Consider the following 27413-nt stretch of genomic DNA (forward strand, 5'->3'; position numbering starts at 1 on the left):
TCTCGGGGTAACCAAGCTTAAGTTTCCTTATCTGAAAAGTAGGGACACTAGTCTCCATCTCGTTTACTCAGGACGGGATAAGAAGACCAAAAAGGAGAGGATTCCTCATCAGGTTTATTACTCATTGCCATTCTTGCAATGATTACCGCCCCCGTTGCTGTGGTTGGGGGACGCGAGCAAAGGGCAGCGGCTGCGAGCGCCCGCCCCCGCCCCACCCTCCCGGCCCCGGACGGCGCAGGCTGCGGCTTTTCGTCCTCCACTGAGTCCTGCCGGTGGCCCGAGCCCGGTGGCCTCCCGGCGACTCGGCGCGGGGCGACATGGCAGGCGACCACAGCCTTCTGCTGGAGAACGCGCAGCAAGCGGTGCTGGTGTGCGCCCGCGGCGAGCGCTTCCTGGCGCGGGATGCGCTGCGCAGCCTGGCGGTGCTGGAGGGTGCCAGCCTGGTGGTGGGCAAGTAAGTGGCCGGGCGCTCAGGGTGGGGGCCGCCACGGGCGGAGCTGGCCGTTCTTCCTCTCACTGTGCACTCTGGTGGGAAACAACGCCGTGAAAGCGTCCCTGCACAGAGACACACGGGCAAGCCAGGCTTTGGGGTACTTGTTGCTAACACACTCTGCTGCTTGGGGTTGTCATTCCGTCCAAAGAGCTCAGAGAGGAACACCCCATTTGAAGGCATCAGGGTCCTGCCTCTGCTGGTAAAATATCACTGTCCAACCATCAGAAGGGGTTGAGGTCCTCCCCAGTGCTTCTTAAAGGGAAGCCAGGAGAGCACCTTTGTCAGGGTGGCCTGTGGTTATTTTATTCTTACGGCAGATTTCTGATTCCACCTGCGTCCCCCACTCCCTATCCCTAGAATTTTAGAATCAGCATCACTGGGGCTGGAGTTCTGAGACCTGAATTTTTCAAAAGTACCTTTCACATCCCCGTGATCTTGTACACTAAAGCTTTAGAACCACGGAGAACATTTAGACGATAATGGCCCTGAGTGATAATAAATCAAGATTTGACCATCAGAAAGCAAGATATTTCTCTTACTAATCTGAGCTTCCTGCCAGATGTGAATAAAAGAACAAAGTTTGAGGGCGACCTGGGGTAGCAAGGGAAGTTGGATGAGCATTTGAATCCAAAGGGCGCCATAGGGCCACAATTGCACACGATGAATGAGTCTCACAAAGTGACCATGGCTTATCTGAGGCAGTTTAGGGTTGTGCAAGAGCCCAGGTTTTGAGGGACTGTGGGTTGGTTTAATTTTATTTATTTATTTATTTTGGAGACACATGAGCCACTGCGCCCAGCCTATTTTTTGTTTTTTTTGAGACAGGGTCTAGCTCTGTCACCCAGGTTGGAGTGCAGTGGCATGATCTCAACTCCACCTCACAGGCTCACCTGCAACCTCCACCTCCCAGGCTCAAGCCATCCTCCCACCCCAGCTTCCCGAGTAGCTGGGACTACAGGCGCGTGCCATCATGCCAGGCTAATTTTTGTATTTTTTATAGAGACAGTGTCTCACTGTGTTGCCCAGGCTGGTCTTGAACTCCTGGGCTCAAGCCATCCACCTGGTTTGTCCTCCCAGTGCTGGGATTACAGGTGTGAACCACCACGCCCAGCCCGATTGGTCTATTTTTAATTAAGGGATGAAAACATTCCCAATTTACTATGAAAATATTATTTTAAATTTTGCTTAGAAAGTTGAAAAATATCTACCTGGGTTGGGACTGGAGTATCTTATAAAAATTATATCAATGCGACCGGGCACAGTGACTCATGCCTGCAATCCCAGCACTTTGGGAAGCTGAGGCAGGTGGATCACCTGAGGTTGGGAGCTCGAGACCAGCCTGGCCAACATGGTGAAACTCCATCTCTACTAAAAATACAAATATTGGCCGGGCATGGCGGCACACGTCTGTAATCCCAGCTACTCGGAAGGCTGAGGCAGGAGAATCGCTTGAACCCAGGAGACGGAGGTTGCAGTGAGCCGAGATCTCGCCACTGCACTCCAGCCTGGGCGACAGAGCGAGACTCTGTCTCAAACATAAATAAATATATAAATAAAATTATACTAATGTACCAACATGAAGTCTTGGGTTCCAAGACATGTTCTTTGTTCACATCAAAACCACAAAAAGTAGGGAAAGAAAAAGGAGGGAGCTGACTTGTGGTCTGGAAGGTGGAGCTTTTTCATTCGAGTCTGCCACATTGTTCTCAGAGTTTGTTGGATTTATTACATTGGAATAAATTTACAGGAATATTGAGAACCTTGCCATTCAAATCTGATTAGCTCGGTACAGGATGGTGTTGTTTTTATTTTCACTTACTATCATCACTGTCTGATACGTTAGGTTGGTGCAAAAATCAAGTATAGAATTGGAATAATTATCTGGTGATTTGAGGTGCTTTGAAATATATCTCCCACCTCGTTATCTGAATATTTTAAGGTAACAGTGTTTTCAGGTGAATTATTTAGGTGATTGTCTTAAATTTTCACATCACTTCCCTTATGCAGAACCTGTGTGTTCAAGGACAACTTAATCCTGCTTTTCTTTTGGTAGACAAGAAGAACACAGGCTGTGAGTGTGAGTGTGTGTAGGAAGAGGGGTACTGATAAAAAGCACAGAGAAGTGGAAGAAAGTTCCATTTCAAAGCCCAGAAATGGATGGATTTTAACGGTGTGTTATTTTTTTTTCAACAAGTATATACATACCATGGTGTGTCCTGATTAGAATGAATCTCAGTAAGATCAACTAATAGTTAATCCCCTATATGCTATAGATATATAAAATGAGTCCTGGAAAAGAATATGGTTTGAGGGGCGCCAGAAACTCCCCCTTCCTAAAAATAAATATCTCAGTGATTGTCTGCCATAGGGTGTAAATTCCACCATTGTATTCATTCATTTAGGTCTCTAAAGGTATCTCATTCTTAAATTAAGTTCTCTCTCTCTTTCTGTGTATGTGTAGATTGTAGTTAATCTCAAAGAGGCTCCCAGGTGTGGAAAAGAAGCGCAAACTGTCATCCAGTTTACAATTGTCCCATCCAAAGGCTAAAACCTAGATGAAAATGTCTAAATGAACAAAACAAACAGGAATTAAAATATAGATTCATACACAAGGACCATTTGTTTTAGCACTTCAGAGGAGGGGCAAAAATGGAAAACGTTGAAGGAAAAATTGATGGGTGTTATATTCTCCTTCCTAGAAGCCAATTAAACTGTCAGGTGGACAATGAACCTAAAATAGGACATTTTCATTCATTCACAAATATGTGCTGAGTAGTTAGATTGTGCTCAGCGTAGGGAATGCAAAAATAACTAAGACTGGTTCTGACCTCAAAGAACTCAAAGTCTACTGGGAAACAAGACACATGAAAAGATAATTATAATACAATATGGTAAGCACAAAGCTAGAGAGATGTGTGCACATAGGCTTATTATAAGAGACTATGCGGCGGGGTGCCTGAACCAATGGGAGGATCGGGAGAGGTGTCAGATTTATCTATCTATAAAACAAGACCAATTTTTAGGTTTTAGAAACTGAGACAGTGTATGTGCCAATTCTAAATTTTCGCAAAGCACCCTGAGAGCCACTCAAAGAAGCATCCTCCTCCTTAAATCATCATCATTACTGTTTTCATTATAATTATACTTTAGCTCCTAAAGTAGGGTCTTCCTTGCTAATTTGCTTTACTTTCAGAAGACTGCAGAATTTTTCTTTCTAAACTTCTCAGAATACAAAGTAAATAAAACCACGTGTGCCTATTATTTGTATCCCCTAAAAAAGTATATGTGATATATGTTCATTGTAGGAAAAGAAAATACAGATGAACAAAAAGGAAAAAGTCACTCAAACCCCATCATTAGGTGAACTAATACCAACATTTAGTGCTTCTGCTTTCAGATGTTTTCCTATGCAAATAGAATCACATAAAAATGCATGCTTTAGAAAAGGAAGCTATGCATATTGTTTTGTATTCGGGTTTTTTCACTTAGTCATAAATAGTGAAAATCTCACCATAGCAGTAATATGTATCTTTGTAATTTTAATGACTACCTTAAAAAAACACTTTTGGGGGAATGCTTTTTGTTAGTTTCCTTCAATTACTGTCCTCATTATGTCCTCAACAAAGGACATAAAACTTTGTTCAAACATAGGTAGGAGTCCACCGATGAATGAGAGAACCACACTGTTGAAAAGTAGATAAGCATGGGATTAGTGGGGTCAGGAAGAGGACCAAGTGCCCTCGAAATTCCCCTCCTGCACAGATGGAGAATGTTACAGATTTATTTCTTAGGTCTGACTTTGTTAAAACAACCTCTCTTAAAGCAGTGTCAATCATCAACTCTTTGCATAAGAGCATTCTTTTTGTTCTTTCCCATTCAAGGGTCAATTTCTAATCCTGCTGGTCCTTTCCACCACCAGATTCACTGCACACTGGGTAGATTACCTAACTGGGCCAGATAAAAGCTGTTAGTGATGAAGAATTGTATTAATCAGGATACTAAATTCGATTTCAAGACTTAATTTCTTATTCCACCCTAAGTTTATCCTCCCAAAAGCCCCCACAATCGTTATTTCTTTTCCTATCATAACATCTTCTCTTTCCATCCAGTTTCTTCTGCTCCTCCACTCTTACATTTTGTTAGGTTACCCCAACCGCTTCTGTCCGAGTTCTGAATCCCTTATCCTAACTGCTTTTCACAACATATTCCAGCTCTCAGGTTTATAGCCCTGAATCTCCATGTTGGAAACACGAATTTGTTTAAGTGACCAAGACCTAAATTAACAGTGGCTGAAACAAGATGGAAGTATATTTCTCTCCTATGTGAAAATCCAGACATATGAATGCAGGGCTAGTTGATTGCAGTACTCCATGGAGTCCTCAGGAGCCAGACCCCTGCTGCCTTGCTCCCCCATGCATGGCCCACTTTCTTACACTCACTCCATGACCCAAGATGGCCGCCCCATCTCTAGTTATGGTGTCTGCATTCCAGCCAATAAGAATAGGAAGAGAAGACAATCCTACTGGCTAGACCTTAGTCATAGCCACACCTGGCTAGTGGGAGGCGGGGAAATGTAGTCTGTATTTTGGGTCGTCATGTGTCCAGCTAAACTTTAGGGCTCTACTAGTGTAAAAAAAGGGAACATTGATCTTGGGGAACAAATGGCAATTGTCTGCTACATATATTTGACGTTTAAAGTTTTTTAATTGTAAATTTTCATGGGTACATAGTAGGTATATATATATATATATATGGTACATGAGTTATTTTAAAACAGTCATACAATGTGTAATAATTATATCAGGGTAAATGGGTTTCCATCATCTCAAGCATTCATCATTTCTTGATGTCACAAACATTCCAATCATACTCCCTCAGTTATTCTAAAATGTGCAACATATTATTGCTGATTGTAGTCACCCTGTTGTGATATCAAATACTAGGTCTTATTCACTGTATCTAACCATATTTTTCTAGCCATTAACAATCCCCATTTTTCTCCTCTCCCCTTCTATTCTTCCCAGCCTCTGGTAACCATCATTTTACTCTCTATCTCCATGAGCTCAATTGTTTTTATTTTTAGCTCCCACAAATGAATGAGAATATGCCAAGTTTGCCTTTCTGTGCCTGGCTTATTTCACTTAACATAATATCCTCCAGTTCTATCTATGTTGTTGCAAATGACAGAATCTTACTCTTCTTTATGGCTGAATAGTACTCCATTGTGTATATGTACTACATTTTCTTTATCCATTCATCTGTGGGTGGGCACTTAGTGTACTTCCAAATCTTGGCTATTGTGAATAGTGCTGCAATTAACACGGGATGCAGATATCTCTTTAATATACTGACTTCCTTTCTTTTGCATATAGACCTACCAGTGGGATTGCTGGATCATATGGTAGCTCTATTTTTAGTTTTTGAGGAGCTTTCATACTCTCCATAGTGGCTGTACTAATTTACATTCCCAACAGTGTACGAGGGTTCCTCTTTCTCCACATTCTCGCCAGCATTTTTTATTGCCTGTCTTTTGGATAAAAGCCATTTTAACTGGGGTAAGATGATCTCTCATTGTGATTTTGTTTGCTTTTCTCTGATGATCATTGATGTTGAGCACGTTTTCACATACCTGTTTGCCATTTGTATCTCTTCTTTTGAAAAATGTCTATTCAGATCTTTTGTCCATTTCTTAATCAGATTATTAGGTTTTTTCCTATTGAGCTGTTTGAGCTCCTTATATATTCTGGTTATTAATCCCTTGTCAATTAGATAGTTTGCAAATTATTTTCTCCCATTCTGTGGGTCGTCTCGTCACATTGTTGATTATTTTCTTTGCTGTACAGAAGCCTTTTAACTTGAAGTGATCCCATTTGTCCATTTTTGGCTTGGTTGCCTGTTGTTGTGGGGTATCCCTCAAGAAATTGTTGCCTGAACCAATGTCCTGGAGAGTTTTCCCAATGTCTTCTTTGAGTAGTTTCATAGTTTAAGGTCTTAGATTTCAGTCTTTAACCCATTTAGATTTGATTTCATTCTTTTGCATATGGATAGCCAGTTTCCCTAGCACCATTTTTTGAAGAGACTGTCTTTTCCCCAATGTATGTTCTTGGCATCTTTGCTGAAAATGAGTTCACTGTAGATGTATGGACTTATTTCTGGGTTCTCTATTCTGTTCCATTAGTCTATGTGTCTGTTTTTTATGCCAGTACCATGCTCTTTTGGTTACTATAGTTCTGCAGTATAATTTGAAGTCAGATAATGTGATTCCTCCAGTTTTGTTCATTTTGCTGAGGAGGCTTTGGCTAATCTGGGTCTTTTATGGTTGTCTTGAACGTGGCTAGAGACGCTTTTCCAAAGACTCAGGTTCAAGATAGAAACACAGTAAATGTTGACTAATTAACACCAAAGAATCTGAAAACATATTTTAAGTCACTCATTAGATTTCTCACAAGATTTCCCCAAATTTAATAACTATTTCTTGATTTTTCTTCAGAGATGGGTTTATAAAAGCTATTGGTCCTGCTGATGTTATTCAAAGACAGTTTTCTGGAGAAACTTTTGAAGAAATAATTGACTGCTCTGGGAAATGTATTCTACCAGGTATTTACCTCTTTTTCAGTAAAGGTCTACAAGTAGCTTTAACAGTTGCTCCTGAAATGTAAAGAGGAAGACTAACAGTTTATTTTAAAGTCTCAAGATAATATTTTTAAAAAATCATCATTCCATGTATTGAATTTCTATTATTGAATGTCTAGCTGCTTTCAAACATGGTTTCACCTTGAATCCTTATAACTGCTCTGTGTGGGAGGTATCATTATCTATACTTTACAGATTAGAAAATTGAAAGCTAAGGGTGAAATGTGTTACCCAAGGTTCCTCAACAGGAAAAAGGCAACCTAGGAATCAAGCCCATTCATTTGACTCCACTTCTTCCCACTCACTTGCTGAATAGAAACCAGCTGTGTTGTGTTTAGGTTCAAAAACAGTCAAAAGAACTTTATTAATCCATGGCATAAGAGAGGCTAATAAGGCAGCTGCTGTCTCTAATACCAGAAATACTCTAAATTTGTATAGGATGTGAAACAAAGGATCCAGCTCTGGGCAGAAAAAGAAAAACAAAAATCCTAGAGCTTTCACTGCAGTTCACTTGTATCTTTAATGATTGACAACAGAATCAGTTTATTAACCATCATATCCTACATTAACTATGTTGTATGACTTCATGTAATCATCAAAAACAAGTTTCACAAACTTTCAGTTCTACACAAACAAAAGGGCTTCATATTTATTTTTTTATATAAAATTTTTATACTTTTAAATGTTTATTATACACATCTGACAGAGCATCTACCTGATGGGTTTTCATTTGTTTGTTTATTTTGAGACAGAGTCTCACTGTGTCACCAAGGCTGGAGTGCAGTGGCGTGATCTTGGCTCACTGCAACCTCCACCTCCCAGGTTCAAGCAATTCTTGTGCCTCCTAAGTAGCTGGATTACAGGCATGCACCACCATGCCTGGCTAATTTTGTATTTTTAGTAGCAACAGGATTTCACCATGTTGGTCAGGCTGGTCTCGAACTCCTGACCTCAAGTGATCTGCTGATCTTGGTCTCCCAAAGTGCTGGTATTATAGGCATGAGCCACCATGCCTGGCCTTCCTTATGATTCTTGAGGGTCAGGAGACAAAGTCGGGGTGAAATGTTTTGAAAAAGAGGGATATAGCAGAAAGCAATCTGAGTAGAGGCTTTTGATTTTAGTCCAATCAGAGCCAATAATGAGTCATTTAATCCATAAGAAATCTAAAATATTTTGGAAAGACACACTTTACTGAATTGTACCTGGATAAACAAAAGTTTCAAGTGATTGCTGTACAGTTTCTCCTTAATTAAAATACATTTCTTTCTTGAAGATAGATTCATCTTTCTGATTTCGTATTTTCCCTTCTCAGAGTTACAGGGGGAGGGGATTGTAGTATTATGTTTTCATATCCAGATTATTCCTTGTGATAAGGTTCATGGTTTTGCTCAACTAGGGGGCTTGACAACCTGATTTCAAAGTTTATTTGGGCCAGGCGTAGTGGCTGATGCTTGTAATCCCAGCACTTTGGGAGGCCAAGTCAGGTAGATCACTGGAGGCCGAGGCAGGCAGATTGTTTGAGCCCAGGAGTTCAAGACCAGCATGGGCAACATGGCAAATATTAGCCTGTGTGGTGGTGCATGTCTGTAGTCCCAGCTACTAGGGAGGCTGAGGTGGGAGGATTTCTTGAGCCTGGAAGGTCAAGGCTGTAGGGAGCCATGAGTGTGCCACTGCACTCCAGCCTGGCGACAGAGTGAGAACCTTTCTCAAAAATAAATAAATAAAATAAAATAAAATAAAATAAAATAAAAGCTTATTTGGTGAGGATGGACTTACTGAGCAAAAGGAGCTGTATTTCTGTAAGGGATATTTTCATCATGTTGCATCACCTCCTTCATTAGAGCTTTCTAGACCAGCCATACAACAGGGCAGTCTTCTTTTCTCTCTGTCAACGGAACCAGACAGACAAATTCTTCCTTTCATGCTCCTCCAAAATGGATGGCCACCATCACGCTTTCCCCAGAGCAGCAGGGTGTAGTGCTGCTGTTTGCCTGCTGTCTAAGTGCTCTTTATTTCTTAATTGTAAGATAACTTGATTTATTGATTACAGGTTTGGTGGATCCACACACACATCCAGTATGGGCTGGTGAAAGAGTTCACGAATTTGCAATGAAGGTAACTGCAACAAATCATGGCAAATCAAAATAAAGCACAAATATGAAGTCTTTTGCTGAACAGTTAGTAGGCTATCAAGCTTTGCAACATATGTCAACATATTTTTTAATGGATATTTTTACTTGCTTGGGTATGGGAAACAAATGACAACAAAACTTATTTATAACTGCCCCAAATCAATGTATTATATACAGGGCTATTACTGCCCACTAATGTCTCCCTCCCTTTCCTTCCCCACATTCCCATTCCAAATCGCTATCTCTAGTAGCCTTTGAAAGAGCTCCAGGGAATAGTTTGAAAATTGCCATTTATTGGAGTAAAGCTTGGAAAAATATGTTACTAATCACAAAAATAAAATGTCTTAATTTTTCTCTTATAAACTGAGATTTATTAAGAATCACAAAATGTAATCTGTGTTAGTCCTATATTAGCGGTAACCAACTCCTAAATCCCTGGTTGGAGAGATTTTCACATGTGTTTTTAAAAAAAGAAAAAAAAAGATGTGCCTCCTACCAGCTAAACTGGCTTATTTCAGGAAAAGAAAAAAAAAATTCTTTTCTTCAGATATCATGTACCTTCTTCAACAAACTAGAGCTGTTTTTAAGATTGTTTTATTAGATCACAGAATTTCAGAGCGGAAAGCAGTCCAATCCTCTCATTGTATAGATGCAGAAAGAGATTCACAGTCCCATTCTCTCACCATGTAGATGGAGAAAGCCGGGTCTAGAGAAGGGAAGAGTGTTGACTAGGGTCACCAGATGGAGGATGGCAGATGAAAACTCTGGCCAGGAGACCCCAGGCCTGCCTCCTGCCTCCTTGCTCTGCACCACACTCCTTGCTGCCCAGAGTAACTGGAGTCCAGTGGGACCCCAGAAAGAGCCTCTTTGAGTGACAAAGGTCAAGCTCCAAACTCTAATGGCCAAATATTGAGACAAGGGAACTTCCTGGGGCCGCTTTAGTGGAGATTTGAATAATTGCAATGGGGTTCCCTGCAACTCCTGAATTGCCTAAGCTTTGTTTTCTCAAACAAGCTGAGGGATGGAGAGAGGGCTGATACTTAGCAAGTACACATTGCGGGCTGATTGACTTGTTAAAATATTGCAATACTCCTGTGCCAGTTTTTTGTTTGTTTGTTTGTTTTTTGAGACAGTCTCGCTCTGTCACCCAGGCTGGAGTGCAGTGGTGCGATCTCGGCTCCCTGCAACCTCCGCCTCCCAGGTTCAAGCGATTCTCCTGTGTCAGCCTCCGGAGTAGCTGGGGCTACAGGCGCGTGCCACCACGCCCCGCTAATTTTGTATTTTTAGTAGACACGGGGTTTCACCATATTGGTCAGACTGGTCTTGAACTCCTGACCTCATGATCTGCCCACCTCGGCCTCCCAAAGTGCTGGGATTACAGGTGTGAGCCACCGCGCCCAGCCTGTGCCAGTTTTTAATTGCCACTGCCCTGAGATCCCAACAGGCTACCCACCACATCTCCCATCTCTACCACTCCAGTCTTTTCCCAGGACCCCTTCGGAGCTCCCCACAATCCAGTGTCTGGCAGACTAGGGGCTTCCAGGACTGTGTATCCCAGCACCTTTCTAATCTGATGGGTTGGTGCCCGTGTCATATGGCTTCTTAATCATTATATAATATTGCCCCTGGAGGTAGATTCTTCAGACCTCCCTGCAACTTCCTCGCATTTGCCGGCCTAAGGGTAAAGCGTGTGTTCAGTTGGCAGGAGCCACCTACATGGAAATTCACCAGGCCGGAGGAGGGATCCACTTCACCGTGGAGCGCACGCGCCAAGCCTCAGAGGAGGAGCTGTTCCGCTCCTTCCAGCAACGGCTCCAGTGCATGATGAGGGCTGGCACCACGCTGGTGGAGTGCAAGAGTGGATATGGCCTCGACCTGGAGACCGAGCTCAAGATGCTGCGCGTGATTGAGCGCGCCCGGCGGGAGCTAGACATCGGCATCTCGGCTACCTACTGCGGGGCTCATTCAGTGCCGAAGTAATCTCAGCCAGTGGGGACCGGGGTTTAACTCAGAGCATTGAAAACGAACCCCGGGGGTGGAGATGCATTAGCACTTCAGCTCTTGCAGGCAGAAGGATAGAAGTCTTTGGAAAGACCTGATTCTAATGGCCACTCACCCTGCAGACTCGGTTTTAGGAAGGCGATCCCTTAGCCTCATCAGTCTGCTAGTCCTTTAATTATGATAGAAGAGATGTTTCAAGCTCTTTGGGTTAAGAAAAAGAAATGGCCCCTTGTAGGTCGTTTAAAATTACACATGTTAATTTGAATAATTTCCCATGATAATTAGCATTTCTAAAAGCACTTTAGAAATTAACAGTAACACTCTTTAGGAGGTAGCTCAAACCTCGTGGTCTAGGTGACTCAAAGGGGTTCATTTTTGTTCATCTGTTTGCTTTCTTAACAGCAAACATTTTTGTTTTGTTGTTGTAATTGATTTTTAGCCTTCCCCTTTATCTAAAAGTTCCTCCTGCATGGCCTTACTGTACAGAACTCTGTTCCTTTCTGCACTTGCATTTTATTTGTCCAGAGTTCCTTTTGGTCCTGGAATTTCTAAATAAGAAGGCTCATAGTTCCAACAGCCAACTGACCTATCTAAAAGAAGTCCAGGACTTGAACATGCATAAGGTGCCTCTAAAGTCTTAGTACAGTCTTAAACATTAATAACTTAGATAAATATAATACTACAGACTTACAATCATTATTTAAAAATTTAATTGCTTAAATTTCTTTTACATTTATCTGATTTTGTAAACTTCGGAATATAAATTCATTTTTTAGGCCAGGCGCGGTGGCTCACACCTGTAATCCCAGCACTTTGGGAGGCCAAGGAAGGTGGATCGCTTGAGCTTAGGAGTTTGAGACCAGCCTGGCCAACATGGTGAAACCCCATCTCTACTAAAAATACAAAAATTAGCCAGGCCTGGTGGCCCATGCCTGTAATCCCAGCTACTCAGGAGGCTGAGGCACGAGAATCGCTTGAGCCCGGGAGGTGGAGGTTGCAGTGAGCCGAGATTGCGCCACTGTACTCCAGCCTGGGCAACAGAGCAAGACTCTACCTCAAAAAAATATATATATTTTTTAATTCACAAATACTATATTTATCATGTAGAGCATGTTGTCTTAAAATATGTATACCTTGTGATATGGCTAAATCGAGCTAATTAATATATGCATTACTTCACATACTTATCACTTTTTGTGGTGAGAACACTTAAACTCTATTTTTTAACAATTTTTAAGAAAACAACACATTGCTATTAGCTATAGTCACTTTGTAATGGGAAAATATAAGTATTTAATGTCAATAAAAATTAAGTTCTTCATGTTATCATCTTCAATCAGAGGAACTAAAAAAGTAACATTAAAATTTATTATTCAAAATTCACAAAACTAGTTGTGTAGAAAAGATACATAAATATTTAATATTTCCAGTGATCTTTGTTGTAAGTTTTTAGCATTTATATTTCTGAAATGATTAAAGCTTAAAATTTCACTGAGACTCTTGAGACATTCTCTAGAGAAAACAGTAGATTTTTTTCAAACCAGAATATAAAGTGTATAATAGTCTGCTTTCTTTTGCAGTAGAAAGGATAGTGAGGCATGGTGGAAAAGTCTCAGTTTGAAGTGATGCCAGACCTGGGTTTGAATCCAGCTTGGCTACTTCCAGCTGGGTGATTTTGAGGTCATAACTTAATTTTCTGAACATGAATTACTCATCTGTGAAACAGAGCTAAATGCCACCCTATTCTATATGATTGTCTTAAGAATTAAAAATAACTTGCATAGGCGGGACACGGTGGCTCAGCTGAGACGGGTGGATCACCTGAGGTCAGAAGTTTGAGACCAGCTTGATCAACACAGAGAAACCCCGTCTCTACTAAAAATACAAAATTAGCTGGGCGTGGTGGCGCATGCCTGTAATCCCAGCTACTCGGGAGGCTGAGGCAAGAGAATCGCTTGAACACGGGAGGTGGAAGTTGCGGTGAGCCGAGATCATGCCATTGCACTCCAGCCTGGGCAACAAGAGCGAAACTCCGTCTCAAAAAAGAAAAAAAAAAAAAGAAAAAGAAATAACTTGCATAAGTGCCTGTCTCTCATAGTCCACCTCTACCCACCTACCCAAATGGTTTTGCTGAGTGAGAGCCTTCTGTGTGCCAAATATAGGGCTGAGGTTTCATAGAAATTTTCTCCATCCGCCAATGAGCCTCTGAGGTCTGCATCTGGATTCCCATTGGTAAAGCCTGAGCTCAAATAACAGCTAAAGAGCATCTCCTAAGTTACGTGGCCACCATGTGGTAGAGCTCTGTGTCTACCAGACTCTAAAAGCACAGGCTTTTCTAACATATAACTACTGCAGAACTTTATTTTATCTACTCTTCTTATTGTTATTTTTTTTTTTAGAGACAGGGTCTTGCTCTGTTGCCCATGCTGGAGTGCAGTGTGCAATCATAGCTCACTGCAGCCTCAAACTCCTGGCCTCAAGCAATCCTCTTGCCTCAGCCTCCCCAGTTGCTGGGATTATAGGCATGACGTACCATGCCCAACTCCACTAGAATTTTAGAGAGAATTTCAGAGCCTCCTACTATCCTCCTCCCCCATATCCCCAGATGGTGAGACAGAAAGCCTAAGGCAGGTGCTTCAAGAAACATTGTGGAGGAAGAAAAAGGCAGGGTGATAGCTGGGCTCAGGTAAGGGGACCACAGGTGGGTCATTAGGGGGAGTATCCAGGATGCCCTCTGAGTGTCCTTGACAGGAAGATTATGCATTTTTTTTTTGAGGCGGAGTCTTGCTCTGTCGCCCAGGCTGGAGTGCAGTGGTGCGATCTCGGCTCACTGCAACCTCCGCCTCCCTGGCTCAAGCAATTCTCTTGCCTCAGCCTCCAGAGTAACTGGGATTACAGGTGCATGCCACCATGCCCAGATAATTTTTGTATTTTTAGTAGAGACGGGGTTTTGCCATTTTGGCCAGGCTGGTCTCAAACTCCTGACCTCAAGTAATCAGCCCATCTCGGCCTCCCAAAGTGCTGGGATTACAGGCATGAGTCACTGTGCCTGGCCAAATTAAGCTTTTCAGCCAGGTAGCCTTGCAACATCCCCAAAGGTAACATAGGTCTGCCAGAATGGATGAACCATTTGAGTCTCTGTGCATAGGGTCAGTGCATACAGAAGTCTTGTCAATACCTCCACTATGTAGACATGGCCCAAGAGTTAAGAGCCCAGAGTTGTAGCTTTGAGTCTTTCTCTACCTTTCTGAGGCTTGAAGTTGTTTACCTCTACTGCTCCTCTGGTTCTTCAAGTGCCAGATAACTCTGTCTTTTTGTTTCTTGTTTTTAATATTTGCCCATGGCAATCTCATTTTCTTCCCCCAGAGGAAAAACTGCTACTGAAGCTGCTGATGACATCATCAATAACCACCTCCCAAAGCTGAAGGAACTTGGCAGAAATGGGGAAATACACGTGGACAATATCGACGTATTTTGTGAGAAAGGTGTCTTTGATCTCGATTCCACCAGAAGGATTCTTCGACGTGGAAAAGATATAGGGTTACAGATTAACTTCCATGGGGATGAACTCCACCCGATGAAGGCTGCTGAGGTGTGGTTGACTTTTAGTTTTTCCCTCGTCAACATTCATTCTTGCACATTCATGCTATGGGAAACTTAATTAGTGTCTTCAAAGCCCTCTGAAAAGATATTGAATGGGGAAATTTGTTTGAACAATGTACAGATTGGTCTGGTTGAGACTCGAAAACCCTGACCTCTATTAAAAACTTACATTTTTGCTGATCATTTACTTTCATTATCATCCGCTGGTGATATTAGTATTAATAGCAAGAGAATTGGCCGGGTGTGGTAGCTCACGCCTGTAATCCCAGCACTTTGGGAGGCCAAGGCGGGCTGATCACGAGGTCAGGAGATTGAGACCAGCCTGGCTAACACAGTGAAACCCCATATGTACTAAAAATACAAAAAATTAGCGTGGTGGTACACGCCTGTAATCCCAGCTACTCGGGAGGCTGAGGCAGGAGAATTGCTTGAACTGGGGAGGCAGAGGTTGCAGTGAGCCGAGATGACGCCACTGCACTCCAGCCTGGGGGACACAGTGAGACTCCATCTCAAAAAAAGAAAAAAAGAAAAGAAAAGAAAAGAAAAAGAATTACCTCAGTGATCTCTTTTACTAAATTTCTAATGTATTTTGCTTGGCACACAAAGCCACACTAGCACAGTATATTAATTTCACTTGTACCTTTTCAGATCTTTCTGTGGCAGCATCCAAATCATTTTAGTGGAGCACACCAAAAATAGCCACAAGATGATTTTCAAATCCATATATCTTTGCTCAAATTAATTCACTTATTCATCCTTTCAACAAATATTTGAATGAATACTGTGTGCCAGGCACTGTTCTAGGCATTCAGAATTCAGCAGTAAGACAAAGTCCCTGCAGTCATGAGTCTGGGCTTCTCTCCTCTAAAGCCTGAGACCTAAATAAACAAGCCCTTGGGGCATAAATACAGACATAGATACCCCACCTGCATGCCTCTTAACTGGCTTATATCCAGCTTGATCTCTTAGTATTGCTTCCAAGTCTTGTCCCATTTTCTGCCTCAGTAAATGTCTCCATCACCTGTCTGTTGCTTAAGTCAAAACCTTGGATATCATTTTGACTGCTGCCTCTCCCTCACCTACCGCATTTCATGCAACCACCAATTCCTCCCAATTCTCCCAAATAGCTCTAGATCCCCTTCTCTCACCTCTGATCCATAAGATTCATAAAATTTTCTGTTTCAGAAAATGTCTGAAGGATTTGTGTTTAAGAATAGTTTTTGAAGTAGCCCACTAGCTAATTTTCAAATGAGTGCCCATTACAAACCCTTCACCCATTTGGGGGATTGGGCTTACAACTGTTGGCAAGAAATCTTAATAATAAAACACTGTTTCTCTTTATGGGAAAAACAATTTAGGCTGCGCTCAGTGGCTCATGCCTGTAATCCTAGCACTTTGGGAGGCTGAGGCAGGCAGATCACGAGGTCAAGAGATCGAGACTATCCTGGCCAACATGGTGAAACCCCATCTCTACTAAAAATACAAAAATTAGCTGGGCATGGTGGCACGCGCCTGTGGTCCTAGCTGCTCGGGAGGCTGAGGCGGGAGAATTGCTTGAACCCAGGAGGCAGAGGTTGCAGTGAGCTGAGATCGCGCTACTGCACCCAGCCTGGCTATAGAGCAAGACTCCGTCTCAAAAATAACAAACAAACAAACAAAACAATTTAATGGAACTTCATCGATTCGTTGTTGCTGTTTGTTAAATCTTTCCTTCTCTGCCCATTCTCCTTAGCTTGGAGCTGAACTGGGAGCGCAGGCAATCAGCCACCTGGAAGAAGTGAGTGATGAAGGCATCATTGCCATGGCAACGGCCAGGTGCTCTGCCGTCCTTCTGCCCACCACAGCCTACATGCTGAGGTAAGGTCGTTTCTCACCCGAGACCCAAGAGCTGCAAGTACAAGCTGTGAAGACACAGACGTCCAAAGTGCCCAGACATTATTTCGTTGCCCTTACAAGTCCCTTAAAAATGCAGATGAAGAAAACTCAGCTAATGAAGATGCCAACCCTGGACTGATGTTCGTAAACGAATTTCCCTGAGGAAGGAACTTACACCCAGATTGCCTTTGAGTGGTAGGATTATTGAGGAAGACGGTGCTTTCTTTTTCTTTTTCATGGATTTTGGAATTTTCCAATTAAAAAGAATTACTATGCATTACTTTTATAATTAGTAAATAATGAAATACGTGCTATACTTTTAAATATGTGCATAAGATGTTAAAGATATTTAGCAGTATTCAGAATCTGCATGAGCTGTTTTCTAACGGGATGTTAGTGGGTACCATAATTGTCATAAATCTTTATAAATCCTGGGGGTGGGAGGAAAGAGGAGACATATATTTTGTAAAATCTCCCCAGATATTTTGCTGTATGCTGTCTACGAATTGAATATACTTAGTTTATCTGTTATTACTGTTGCTCTAATTCTAACCAATATGAGATCTGAGGTCTTCTGACCCTTCCCATTGTACTACTTACTTACATGATATCCAAGTTTGTGGTCTGGGAGGCCGGCAGTCAAGAGGAAGTTTATCTTCTCTTAGGACTAGGTGCTTTCTGTGTGGCTAGGATATGTGGTCTTTTGCATGGGGAGTGATTCTGTAGTTAAGACAGTAGTTCTCAACCCCAGGGTAATTTTGTCCCTCAGGGGACATTTGGCAATGTCTGGAGACGTTTCTAGTTGTCACAACTAGGGGATGCTACTGGCATCTAGTGGGTAGAGGCCAGGGTTGCTGCTAAACATTCCTCATTGCACAGAACAGCTACCCAAAACAAATAATTATCCAGCCCAGGACATGAGTTGTGCTGAGGTTAGGTAAGACCAGGCTCCGAGTAAGTTTTAGAAGGGTGAAGAAAGGAATACTTCAGTGCTTTTCTCAAATCTACTATGATTTTATACGCACATGTATGATATTGTACATTTTTATTATTATTACTATTCTCTTAATTTAAAGAGTAAACACAATGTAGACTACAATCAGGAAATATCAATAACTGTTCTTGGTATGACCAATGTCATACATTTCAAGTGTCATCAGTCTAAGTCATCAATCAATATTTGTCTCCACCACCCAAGAAATAAGTTGTTCTTTATTTTTTTGGAAAGAAAAGGCTTTCTTTAGCTGGGTGCAGTGGCTTACGCTTGTAATCCCAGTACTTTTGGGAAGCCGAGGTGGGCAGATCACTTGAGGCCAAGAGTTCAAGACCAGACTGGCCAACATGGTGAAACCCCATGGTGAAACCCCCTAAATTTGTAAAAATACAAATTTAGCCGGGCATGGTGGTGCGTACCTGTAGTCCCAACTACTTGGGAGGCTGAGGCAGGAGAATCGCTTGAACCCAAGAGGGAGAGGTTGCAGGGGGCCAAGATCATACCACTGCACTTCAGCCTGGGCAACAGAGTGAGTGAGATTCCATCTCAAAAAAAAAAAAAAAAAAAAAAAAAAGGCTTTCTTTAACTGGTCTTGAATCTCTCGACATGGAGCAAAAGCCTAAGACTTTGTGGTACTGGAGGGCCATTCAGCATTAAAAGTCTGAACTTTTTTCCTATGCCAGCGGAGGCTGTCATCTGCCATTGCCATAGACAGGTTTAGCCTCCTGTTAGGACCACAAGGGCAGTCGACGTGAAGGCCATACTCTGCTTTCTGGCTTCTCGTTTCTGTATTTTTCTGATCTCTGCATCAGAGATGCAGCAGGAGAGACCAGCAGGGCCCCCTGCTCTCCCCTGAAACCTCTCCTGACTCTCATTTCCAGAATAACCATTGCCTTATGCTACTTAAGGGCTTGCTTTAATCATGTATTTTATGTATATTTGCATGTAATATTTAAATGTATTCAGGAAATATTCACCTTGGTTTTTATGGAGCACCCTAATACTTTTACAGCCTCACTTTTTTCTCCTTTACCCCTGAGTATTTATTGAAGGGGAGGAGGGCCATTCAAATGACCTGCAGGAACATTTGAAGCTGTGCCCTTTCCTCACTCTCTGTCTCTGCTTCACTCACTTCCTCTCATACACTGTTGAAAAACATTTTAAGTGGTCCTACAAATGATCGATCATAGACTGGGAGTGACTCTAGGACGAGAATTATCTCTGCTGGACTCTTTCTCTATTGCAGCAGTTATTCCCAAATTAAATCTGTCCTCATTGCTTTAACGAGCTTTTAGGCTTTGTTTATTTTTGATGTAACACTTTTGAGATATGTCCTAAAGAATAAAGAATATTTCACCAGGGAGGTCAAGGGGATGCCTAATCCAGGAAGAAGTATAAACATTTTACACACTAAATTATTGGGCCTTCAAGATTTTAAAGGACCTACAGAGATGTCTGAGGCAAAAAAAATAAAAAGAGGGGAAAAGGAGAGATATGAATAGGAAATTGCAAAACGGAAACTAATAAAAATAGCATATTGTGGCCAGGCACAGTGGCTCATGCCTGTAATCCCAGCACTTTGGGAGGCCAAGGTGGGTGGATCACCTGAGATCAGGGGTTCGAGACCAGCCTAGCCACCATGGTGAAACCCCATCTCTACTAAAAATACAAAAATTAGCTGGGCGTGGTGGCAGCTGCCTGTAGTTCCAACTACTCTGGAGGCTGAGGCAGGAGAATCACTTGAACCCAGGAGGTGGAAGTTGGAGTGAGCCAAGATCGTGCCACTGCACTCCAGCCTGGGCAAGAGACGGAGATTCCATCTCAAAAAGAAAAAGGCATAGTGTAACCTCATTTATTATTTAATTTGGGAGTCACCAAAAAGCTTATTAAATTCCAAAACAATTTGTAAGTTATATTTTCCTCCCCTTGCAAGAATGCCTTAATATGTAAAAAGATGGATGAGATAAACAATCATTAATTAAATGTTAGTCATATCTAAGTAATTTCAAAAGCAGAATGATAAAAATCAGGAGTCCTGGGATTATATATGTAACTCTACCACTAATCATTTAATCTTGAGTTTCTGCTTCTTCCAGAATATGAAGGCGTTGACTGTCTCAAGTTCTCTTCTGTTCTGAACAGCTATTCTACAAAAGTTCCCATTCTAGAGACTGACGTGTTTTTTTCCTCTCCTTAGACTGAAACAACCTCGAGCCAGGAAGATGTTAGATGAAGGAGTAATAGTTGCTCTGGGAAGTGATTTCAACCCCAATGCATATTGCTTTTCAATGGTAATTATTTTTTTCATGTGCCTTTCTGAGCAGAATATCTACCAAGCATATAAATAATTTTAAAATATTTCACTAGCTTTTAAAACAGTATAAAAAATTTAAAAATATTTTTCTGTGAAACAAGAAAAAAAGGGGTAGACAGCAGTGTAACTGGATTTTTCTGTCCCACATAAATGCCTGCAGGCATAGAGAGAGGAGAGAAGCTTCTATGTGCATTATTTTCTGATTCAGCTTTGAGTATTGTGGTTTTACAAAAACCCATTTCCTTTCTCCAGAGAATAGCATAAACTCCAAGAGGTCTTAGTAAGGTGGAAGTGAACTTCGTTGTATGCAGTAAGTGGTCTTGAAAAGTTGTCAATAAATATTAAATACACAATGCCTATAATAAAGTAATCTTTTCCAAAGTCTAAGAACCTTTATGTATAAACTTAGATTTTTCCCATTGCAACTGAGCCAGTTACTCATATACCTTTAGCTGCCTCTATTTATTGTGCTGTGTTGAGAAATGTTTTAAATTGCAGTTGCCGTATGTCACTTTCCTCCAACACTTTTCTCTTCCTGCCTTAGCCAATGGTCATGCATCTGGCCTGTGTAAACATGAGAATGTCCATGCCTGAGGCCTTGGCTGCTGCCACCATCAATGCAGCTTATGCACTGGGAAAGTCTCACACACACGGATCGTTGGAAGTTGGCAAACAGGGAGATCTCATTATCATCAATTCATCCCGGTGAGTGTGCTTCAACTTAGCTCTTTTATATTATGCCCACCGAAGTATAGAGATGAGGCCTAAATCCCTTTTCCACTAATTATTAGTGTCAGACTCTGTCTGGACTCAGACACTATCCAATTCCCTGTATCTTGATCTCTTTCCAATGAGTAAATCTACTGACAGGCCCTAAACGACAGGGTAGACCAAGTTTTCAAGATCTCTTCATCTGTCTGGTATCTTTCGTAGATTTCCAGGTTTCTGCTGTGTTTACCTGGACTTTGGCCAGGTTGTGCCCTCTGGCATGTGTTTGTGTTTTTCTGCTTGGCTTCTGATTTTCAACTTTCTCCCAACGCTGGCTTGACACCTTGGTTCTGATTCATTCCCTCTCTGATTTCTCATGCCGACTGGATCTCAAAAGCTTAAACTTAGTTTTCCTGTTCCTGGTGGCTTATCACTCACCCACCCACAGTCTGTTGCCACCTGGGCCTCCAGTGTGATATTAGTCTGTTGTCACACTACTAATAAAGACATACCCGAGACTGGGTAATTTATAAAGGAAAGAGGTTTAATTGACTCACAGTTCTGCATGGCTGGGGAGGCCTCACAATCATGGCAGATAGCAAAGGAGGAGCAATGTCTTGTCTTAAATGGCAGCAGGCAAGAGAGCATTTGCAGGAGAACTCCCATTATAAAAACATCAAATCTTGTGAGATTTATTAACTATCATGAGAACAGCATGGGAAAGACCCACTCCCATGATTCATTTACCTCCCACTGGGTGCCTCCCACAATGTAGGAATTATGGAAGCTACAATTCAAAATGAGATTTGGGCTCTCTCTCTCCTCTCTCTCTTCTCTCTTCTCTTCTCTTCTCCTCTCTCTCTTCTCTTCTCTCTCTCCCCCATGCGACCTGACCTCTACCTCTCCAATAAAGATCTCTTGGCTGCCACCGGTGTCGTCTCTGACTAGCCTGTCGCCCTTCATTTTGGTGCCGTGACTCGGATCGGGATTCCCCACCTTTAGGTGGGACCCCCGATCCCCTTCCCAGGCTCAATCTAGACCTCCGGCCAGCCTTCACCCATTTTCCTGTTCGCCGAGCTCTTCGCCCACCACCGGCCTCATCTCGGTAAGTTTTCCCCTCCCGGGCCTACCTCTCGGGCAAATCGCCAGACCCTAGCCGCTTCCATGACGGACACATTTTGCCCGACACCCTTACGGCAGTGGTAGGCCCCTATCATTCACTTCCACCTCGGCCTGCAGGGAACGGAGTTTTCTCCCTCTCCTCCTCCCGCCTCTGGCTTGGGCCCCTCTCCTTCGCTCGTTAAAATCCTGGTACCAGGTGACCCACGGCCTCCCGCCTCTCAGAGGCTCCTCAGTCCTTCCGTTTCGGTGACGATCGATCCGGATGCTCTGACTCGCTCCGCGGCAAGCAGCTAGCAGGGGACGCCCTGCCTAGCTCGTCGCCGTCTATTCCTTCCTCTCGTTATGGGAGGCTCTGCATCCCTGCCGGCCGACTCTCCCCTACAATGTCTTTTAAATAATTTGTCGGCCCTTGGCCTCGCCTCAGACATCAAACCAAAACACCTAATTAAATTTTGCACTCAAAACTGGCCCACCTGTCCCCTAGACCACCAAAACAAATGGCGTCCTTATGGCTTTCTCGATCCTGATCTTCTTCGGGATCTCTACAACTATTGTGTGCGAACAGGAAAATGGGTAGAGATCCCATATATTCACGGCTTCTTCCTCCTACGCGACACACCTAACCTCTGCCTCCCTCGCGAACCCCAACAGCTCCTTGCCGCTCTTAAACTGCCAACCCCTCCCTCTGCCCCTGACTTTGACCCAGCCAACGAGCACCCCCCATACCACCACCCTCCGCCCCGCCTTCCGGCCGCCGGCCCAGATAAACCAGACGCCCCTCCCAGCGGTGCCTGCCCGCCCCCCACCAACTGCACCTACACCACCGCTCCTCCAAACTTCCCAGCCCCCGAAGGCTGGTGCAATGGCTCCCTACACAAGTCTATCAATTCTTCCACTGGTGGCCCCTGTGTTCCCGTCACTCTCTTTCCCCAACTCACCCTATTACCCTTCTCTGAAGGCTCATCAGCATACCACTTTGACCACCCTGACCTAGACCCCTCACAGATTCACCAACACAAGAGAGCAGTTTTCTTACCATTCATTCTCAGGCTATCCCTCACCACCTCCCTACTAGGCTCAGGACTAAGGGCTGCCTCCCTAGGTTACAGCGTGTCTCAGTTTTCCGATCTCAAGATTCCCAGTCCTTAGCCGCTTTACAACGTCAAATCACATCCCTAGCGGGGGTAACACTTCAAACTGCCGAACTCTAGATTTACTCACCGCTGAAAACGGCGGTACTTGCATCTTCTTACAAACATTAAAACTTACATAACATTAGGAAGAAACTAATAGGGGCCAACTTGTCCCCATCATTGTGGGACACCCTAAAGACCCCCTCCGGCCGGGCGCGGTGGCTCACGCTTGTAATCCCAGCACTTTGGGAGGCCGAGGCGGGCGGATCACGAGGTCAGGAGATCGAGACCACGGTGAAACCCCGTCTCTACTAAAAAATACAAAAAAAAAATTAGCCGGGCGTGGTGGCGGGCGCCTGTAGTCGCAGCTACCCGGAGAGGCTGAGGCAGGAGAATGGCGTGAACCCGGGAGGCGGAGCTTGCAGTGAGCCGAGATCGCGCCACTGCACTCCAGCCTGGGTGACAGAGCAAGACTCCGTCTCAAAAAAAAAAAAAAAAAAGACCCCCCTCTTAGCCTGGATCCTCCCATTTCTAGGCCCTCTCATGCGTCCTCTTGTGCTCTCCTTCCGTGCCTTCTCAAATTCATGAGACAGCAAGTCTCTTCCATCTTTAACCAAACCTTTAACCAGCTTCTCCTTAGACATTATCAACTACTAGCAACCAGCGAAGAAGCGGCTGACTCCAGAGACAGACTCTGAGCGCCATGTCTCGGTTCCACCAATTCCTGGACGATCTCCACAAAGACTGCTGGCTCATTACAGACCCCACCCTGCCCTTTGGCTGGCTACAAGGAACATTCATGGACTTCACATCTGAGGAGATGTTCACATACAGCGCCCTACTGCTTGGCCTTATACTCCTGCTGTGCCCCGTACACAACCCCCACAGTCCTCCCATACCCCTCCCCCACGACGCCCCCGCTCAGCAGGAAGTAGTCAGACGAACTACAACACCCATTTCCCCACTTCTTAAGAAACAAAAAAGGGAGGAATGTTAGGTAACAGGGGTACCTTAATGGCGCCGGTTCCGGGTTCTTCTCCCCTCCTTGACCGGGCACTGTCTGAACCCGCCAAAGGAGGGCCAATCAGGAAGAAGCATCTCCCGCCTTCCCTTGGGCCCGCCCCACGTAGGCCCAAGGGATATAAAACCCAGCACACCAGCAGCTCTCTCTCTCTCTCTCTCCTCTCTTCTCCTGTCTCTCTTCTCTCTCTCCCCCGCACGACCTGACCTCTACCTCTCCAATAAAGATCTCTTGGCTGCCAAAAAAAAAAAAAAAAAAAAAAAATGAGATTTGGGTGGGGACATAGCAGCAAACCATATCAGGGTCTTACTGTTCTAGACCTACAATTTGTAAATCCTTTCGCTACTTGACTCTTATGAGCCCATTGCAGCCCTTGGACCTCGTGTCCTCCAGAGACACCTGCTTTAAAATTCTCTCCATGATCAGAAACCACTCCCTGTATTGAATATAATGCTGATGGTGACATTTGTGTATCACTTAATGAAGCAAATATTTTAAGATCAAGTACTTAAACAATATTATTAAACAATGTTTGATTTACCATAGACCAGTTAGTTATACACTGTTTTTTAGAAAGCTCAAATACCATTGACTGGGTGTAAATAAATGTGTAGGGAATGCATTTTTAAATTAGCATTTATTGATAAAGTAATAATTTTTACTTGCACACATTGAAGTAATATTTGTTTGGTTTTTTTTCTAGATGGGAGCATTTGATTTACCAGTTCGGAGGCCATCATGAATTAATTGAATATGTTATAGCTAAAGGAAAAGTCATCTATAAAACATGATAGATTTGAAAAGAGAAGATTTTTGACTATATGAAATAAGTCAATATAGTTATATTAAAAGTTAAAACACCTTAATATTTACAAGAATTATATCACTTAAACCTAAGTGTACTTCAATGTCTTTTTAAGTCACTCAAAAAACCCAAGGGATAGATTTCTTTTCATTTAACACATGCATTTGACATATAAACAGGTAAACCTATTGTGATTAAAATCACAAAACATCCAATTATTTCACAAATATTGGTTACAAATATTCTGTAGATTAGTATGATGGGTATCATAAAAATGCCTTTGTGGGGGAAAGTAGGCTTGGCGTAAAATTTCCATTTTGTGTCTGTATTTCACATCGCAGTTTTTAAACTATATTTAGTGAACACTGGGGGATCAAAAGAAATCTAAGAGATACGCCCCAATGAAGCTAAAATATAGCCTTCTGTTAAGCAAATAGTATTTCCTTTCCCCAAGTAGTTCATTTTCTAGATGCTTGTCAAATGAATTAATGTCCTCTGATGAAGAGTGTCCTTCCATTTCTAAGGTCTTCTCAATCTCAGCAACAGAGCTTCCCAGCAGCGTTCAAGACACATCATTTATACACAGGCATAGGGGCCTTCCTGAAATGGATGCATTTTTACCAGCTACAGTCATGTAATTTTTTTGGAAATTTTTTTAAATTTTTGATTCTTCACATTACAATTGGGTGAAACACATTTTACAGCTCTCAATAAATGTTTGCTGTTGCTCTTATTGTTGTTGTTTCCTTTCAGCCTGGAAGTAGATCAGCAGCGTTGTCTATTAGAGTTTTTAGGAAATTACAAAATTATTTGTAGAGAATAGATAATTATTTATTATTTATTATAAAAATTTATTATTTATACATGGGTGTTTTTAAAAGCTATGTAAGTTGATTTGAAATCTTTTTAAATGTTTCAATCATCTTTATAATCACAACTGCATTACCAAACTTGGTAAGAAATGATTTGAGAAGTAAAGATTAACTCTCAAAATGATCACTAATTTCAGGTTAATAGAGCCTGAATGAATGAGGCTTTGCTGTAGTCAATATAAAGCCACTCAAAATGCTCCTCATTGGAAGGTTAAGGGTAACATTGCACATTGTTGTCATCACGATGGGGTCTCTGGAGCTCTGAACCTTATGCGATTGTTTAAGAAGTCTTGAGACAGTGTAGGGGGCACACAGTTGCTGTGTGTGATGGCTCCCCTGTGACCAGTCACCTAGGCACTGTGAACATTTGGGACACAGGAGATAGACATAAAAGCCAAAACTGAATGTTAGGTCCACTCTTCCCTGGAACTCAAGCAACACAAGATTAGATTCTTCTGTTGAAGAAACAAGAAGGAGAAGCACATCCGATTTTTCATCTAGGAGGCACTCACTTTAAACAAATAGCATTCATGCCTTTTTTGAAAGAAAACAGAAGACATCTACCCCAAACTGCCCTAGTCCTCCCAGGCCAGTGTGCTGCAAGCCCGTGCAACTCACAGAGTTTGCTAGGAATGCAGAACCTCTGGCTGGACCCAGACCTGCTGAGTCCGAATCTGCGTCCTAATAAGCCCCGGGTGATTCACATGCACATTAAGGTCTGAGCAGCTCTGAGTTCTAAGCCCTAATCACAGCAATCTTCACACTGTTCCTTAGGGGACAGTGAGCTGCTTAGGGCCATGCAGTACGGTTCCCTCTGCCCAGAATGCTTTCCTTCTCTTCCTTACACAGGAAACTGGAGCTGGACGCCCCTCCCCACATTCCCACATCTCTATGATAGCCTTTATAGCATTGTAATTTAACTGTCTTTTCTATTTTAGACTAATGAAGTCTACCCTCTGGGCTGAAACTAATGTTCTCCAACTATTTTTTGGTATATTTTCAATGTTTACATTTAATAAATTAATACTCTTAACAAAAGTAAGTAAAAAGGCAAAATGGGCCGGGAGCGGTGGCTCACGCCTGTTATCCCAGCACTTTGGGAGGCCAAGAAGTGTGGATCCCTTGAGGTCAGGAGTTCGAGACCAGCCTGACCAACATGGTGAAACCCCATCTCTACTAAAAATACAAAAATTAGCCAGGTGTGATGGCGCATACCTGTAATTCCAGCTACTCAGTAGGCTGAGGCAGGAGAATTGCTTGAACGCAGGAGGCAGAGGTTTGCAGTGAGCTAAGGTAGCACTATTGCACTACAGCCTGGGTGACAGAGCTGAGACTCCACCTCAAAAAAAAAAAAAAAGGAAAATAAACCATAAAGAGAGAACCATAAAGTTTAATAAAAAGCAATCCAGTGACCAGACCCAAAAATCAGACACAGGTTTAAAGCAGTATGAAATGTATCTGCTTTTGAATTTTGCCGGTTGTGATGATTTTTTTTTCTTTTTTTTTTTTTTTGAGATGGAGTCTCACTCTGTCACCCAGGCTGGAGTGCAGTGGCACAATCTTGGCTCACTGTAACCTCTGCCACCCAGGATCAAGCAGTTCTCCTGCTTCAGCCTCCCAAGTAGCTGGGATTACAGGCACCTGCCACCGTGCCTGGCTAATTTTTGTAATTTTAGTAGAGACAGGGTTTCACCATCTTGGCCAGGA

At 42.8% G+C, this 27413-nt stretch overlaps 2 protein-coding genes across 2 annotated transcripts in view; one reads left to right on the forward strand and one right to left on the reverse strand.

Moving 5' to 3' along the window:
- On the forward strand, positions 1-25567 carry AMDHD1 (amidohydrolase domain containing 1). Its single transcript, XM_055238765.2, has 9 exons — positions 1-454; positions 6984-7090; positions 9177-9241; positions 10957-11234; positions 14626-14851; positions 16595-16719; positions 19929-20022; positions 20590-20750; positions 24733-25567. Exons 1-9 carry the CDS (start codon positions 318-320, stop codon positions 24818-24820), a joined length of 1281 nt encoding a protein of 426 aa, XP_055094740.1. The 5' UTR covers positions 1-317; the 3' UTR covers positions 24821-25567.
- The window catches only part of CCDC38 (coiled-coil domain containing 38), a 199503-nt gene that overhangs the window by 69743 nt on the left and 102347 nt on the right, over positions 1-27413 (reverse strand). The window lies entirely within an intron of this gene.

The sequence above is a fragment of the Symphalangus syndactylus genome, chromosome 13 (genome assembly GCF_028878055.3).
Source record: "Symphalangus syndactylus isolate Jambi chromosome 13, NHGRI_mSymSyn1-v2.1_pri, whole genome shotgun sequence".
Lineage (NCBI taxonomy): Eukaryota > Metazoa > Chordata > Mammalia > Primates > Hylobatidae > Symphalangus > Symphalangus syndactylus.

Excerpts from the sequence above, each read along its gene's own strand:
- AMDHD1 (XM_055238765.2), top strand. The coding sequence starts at position 318 with ATGGCAGGCGACCACAGCCTTCTGCTGGAGAACGCGCAGCAAGCGGTG. Across the intron at positions 7,091-9,176 it reads TGGGAAATGTATTCTACCAG|GTTTGGTGGATCCACACACA; the intron begins GTATTTACCTCT and ends TATTGATTACAG. Across the intron at positions 11,235-14,625 it reads GGGGCTCATTCAGTGCCGAA|AGGAAAAACTGCTACTGAAG; the intron begins GTAATCTCAGCC and ends TTCTTCCCCCAG.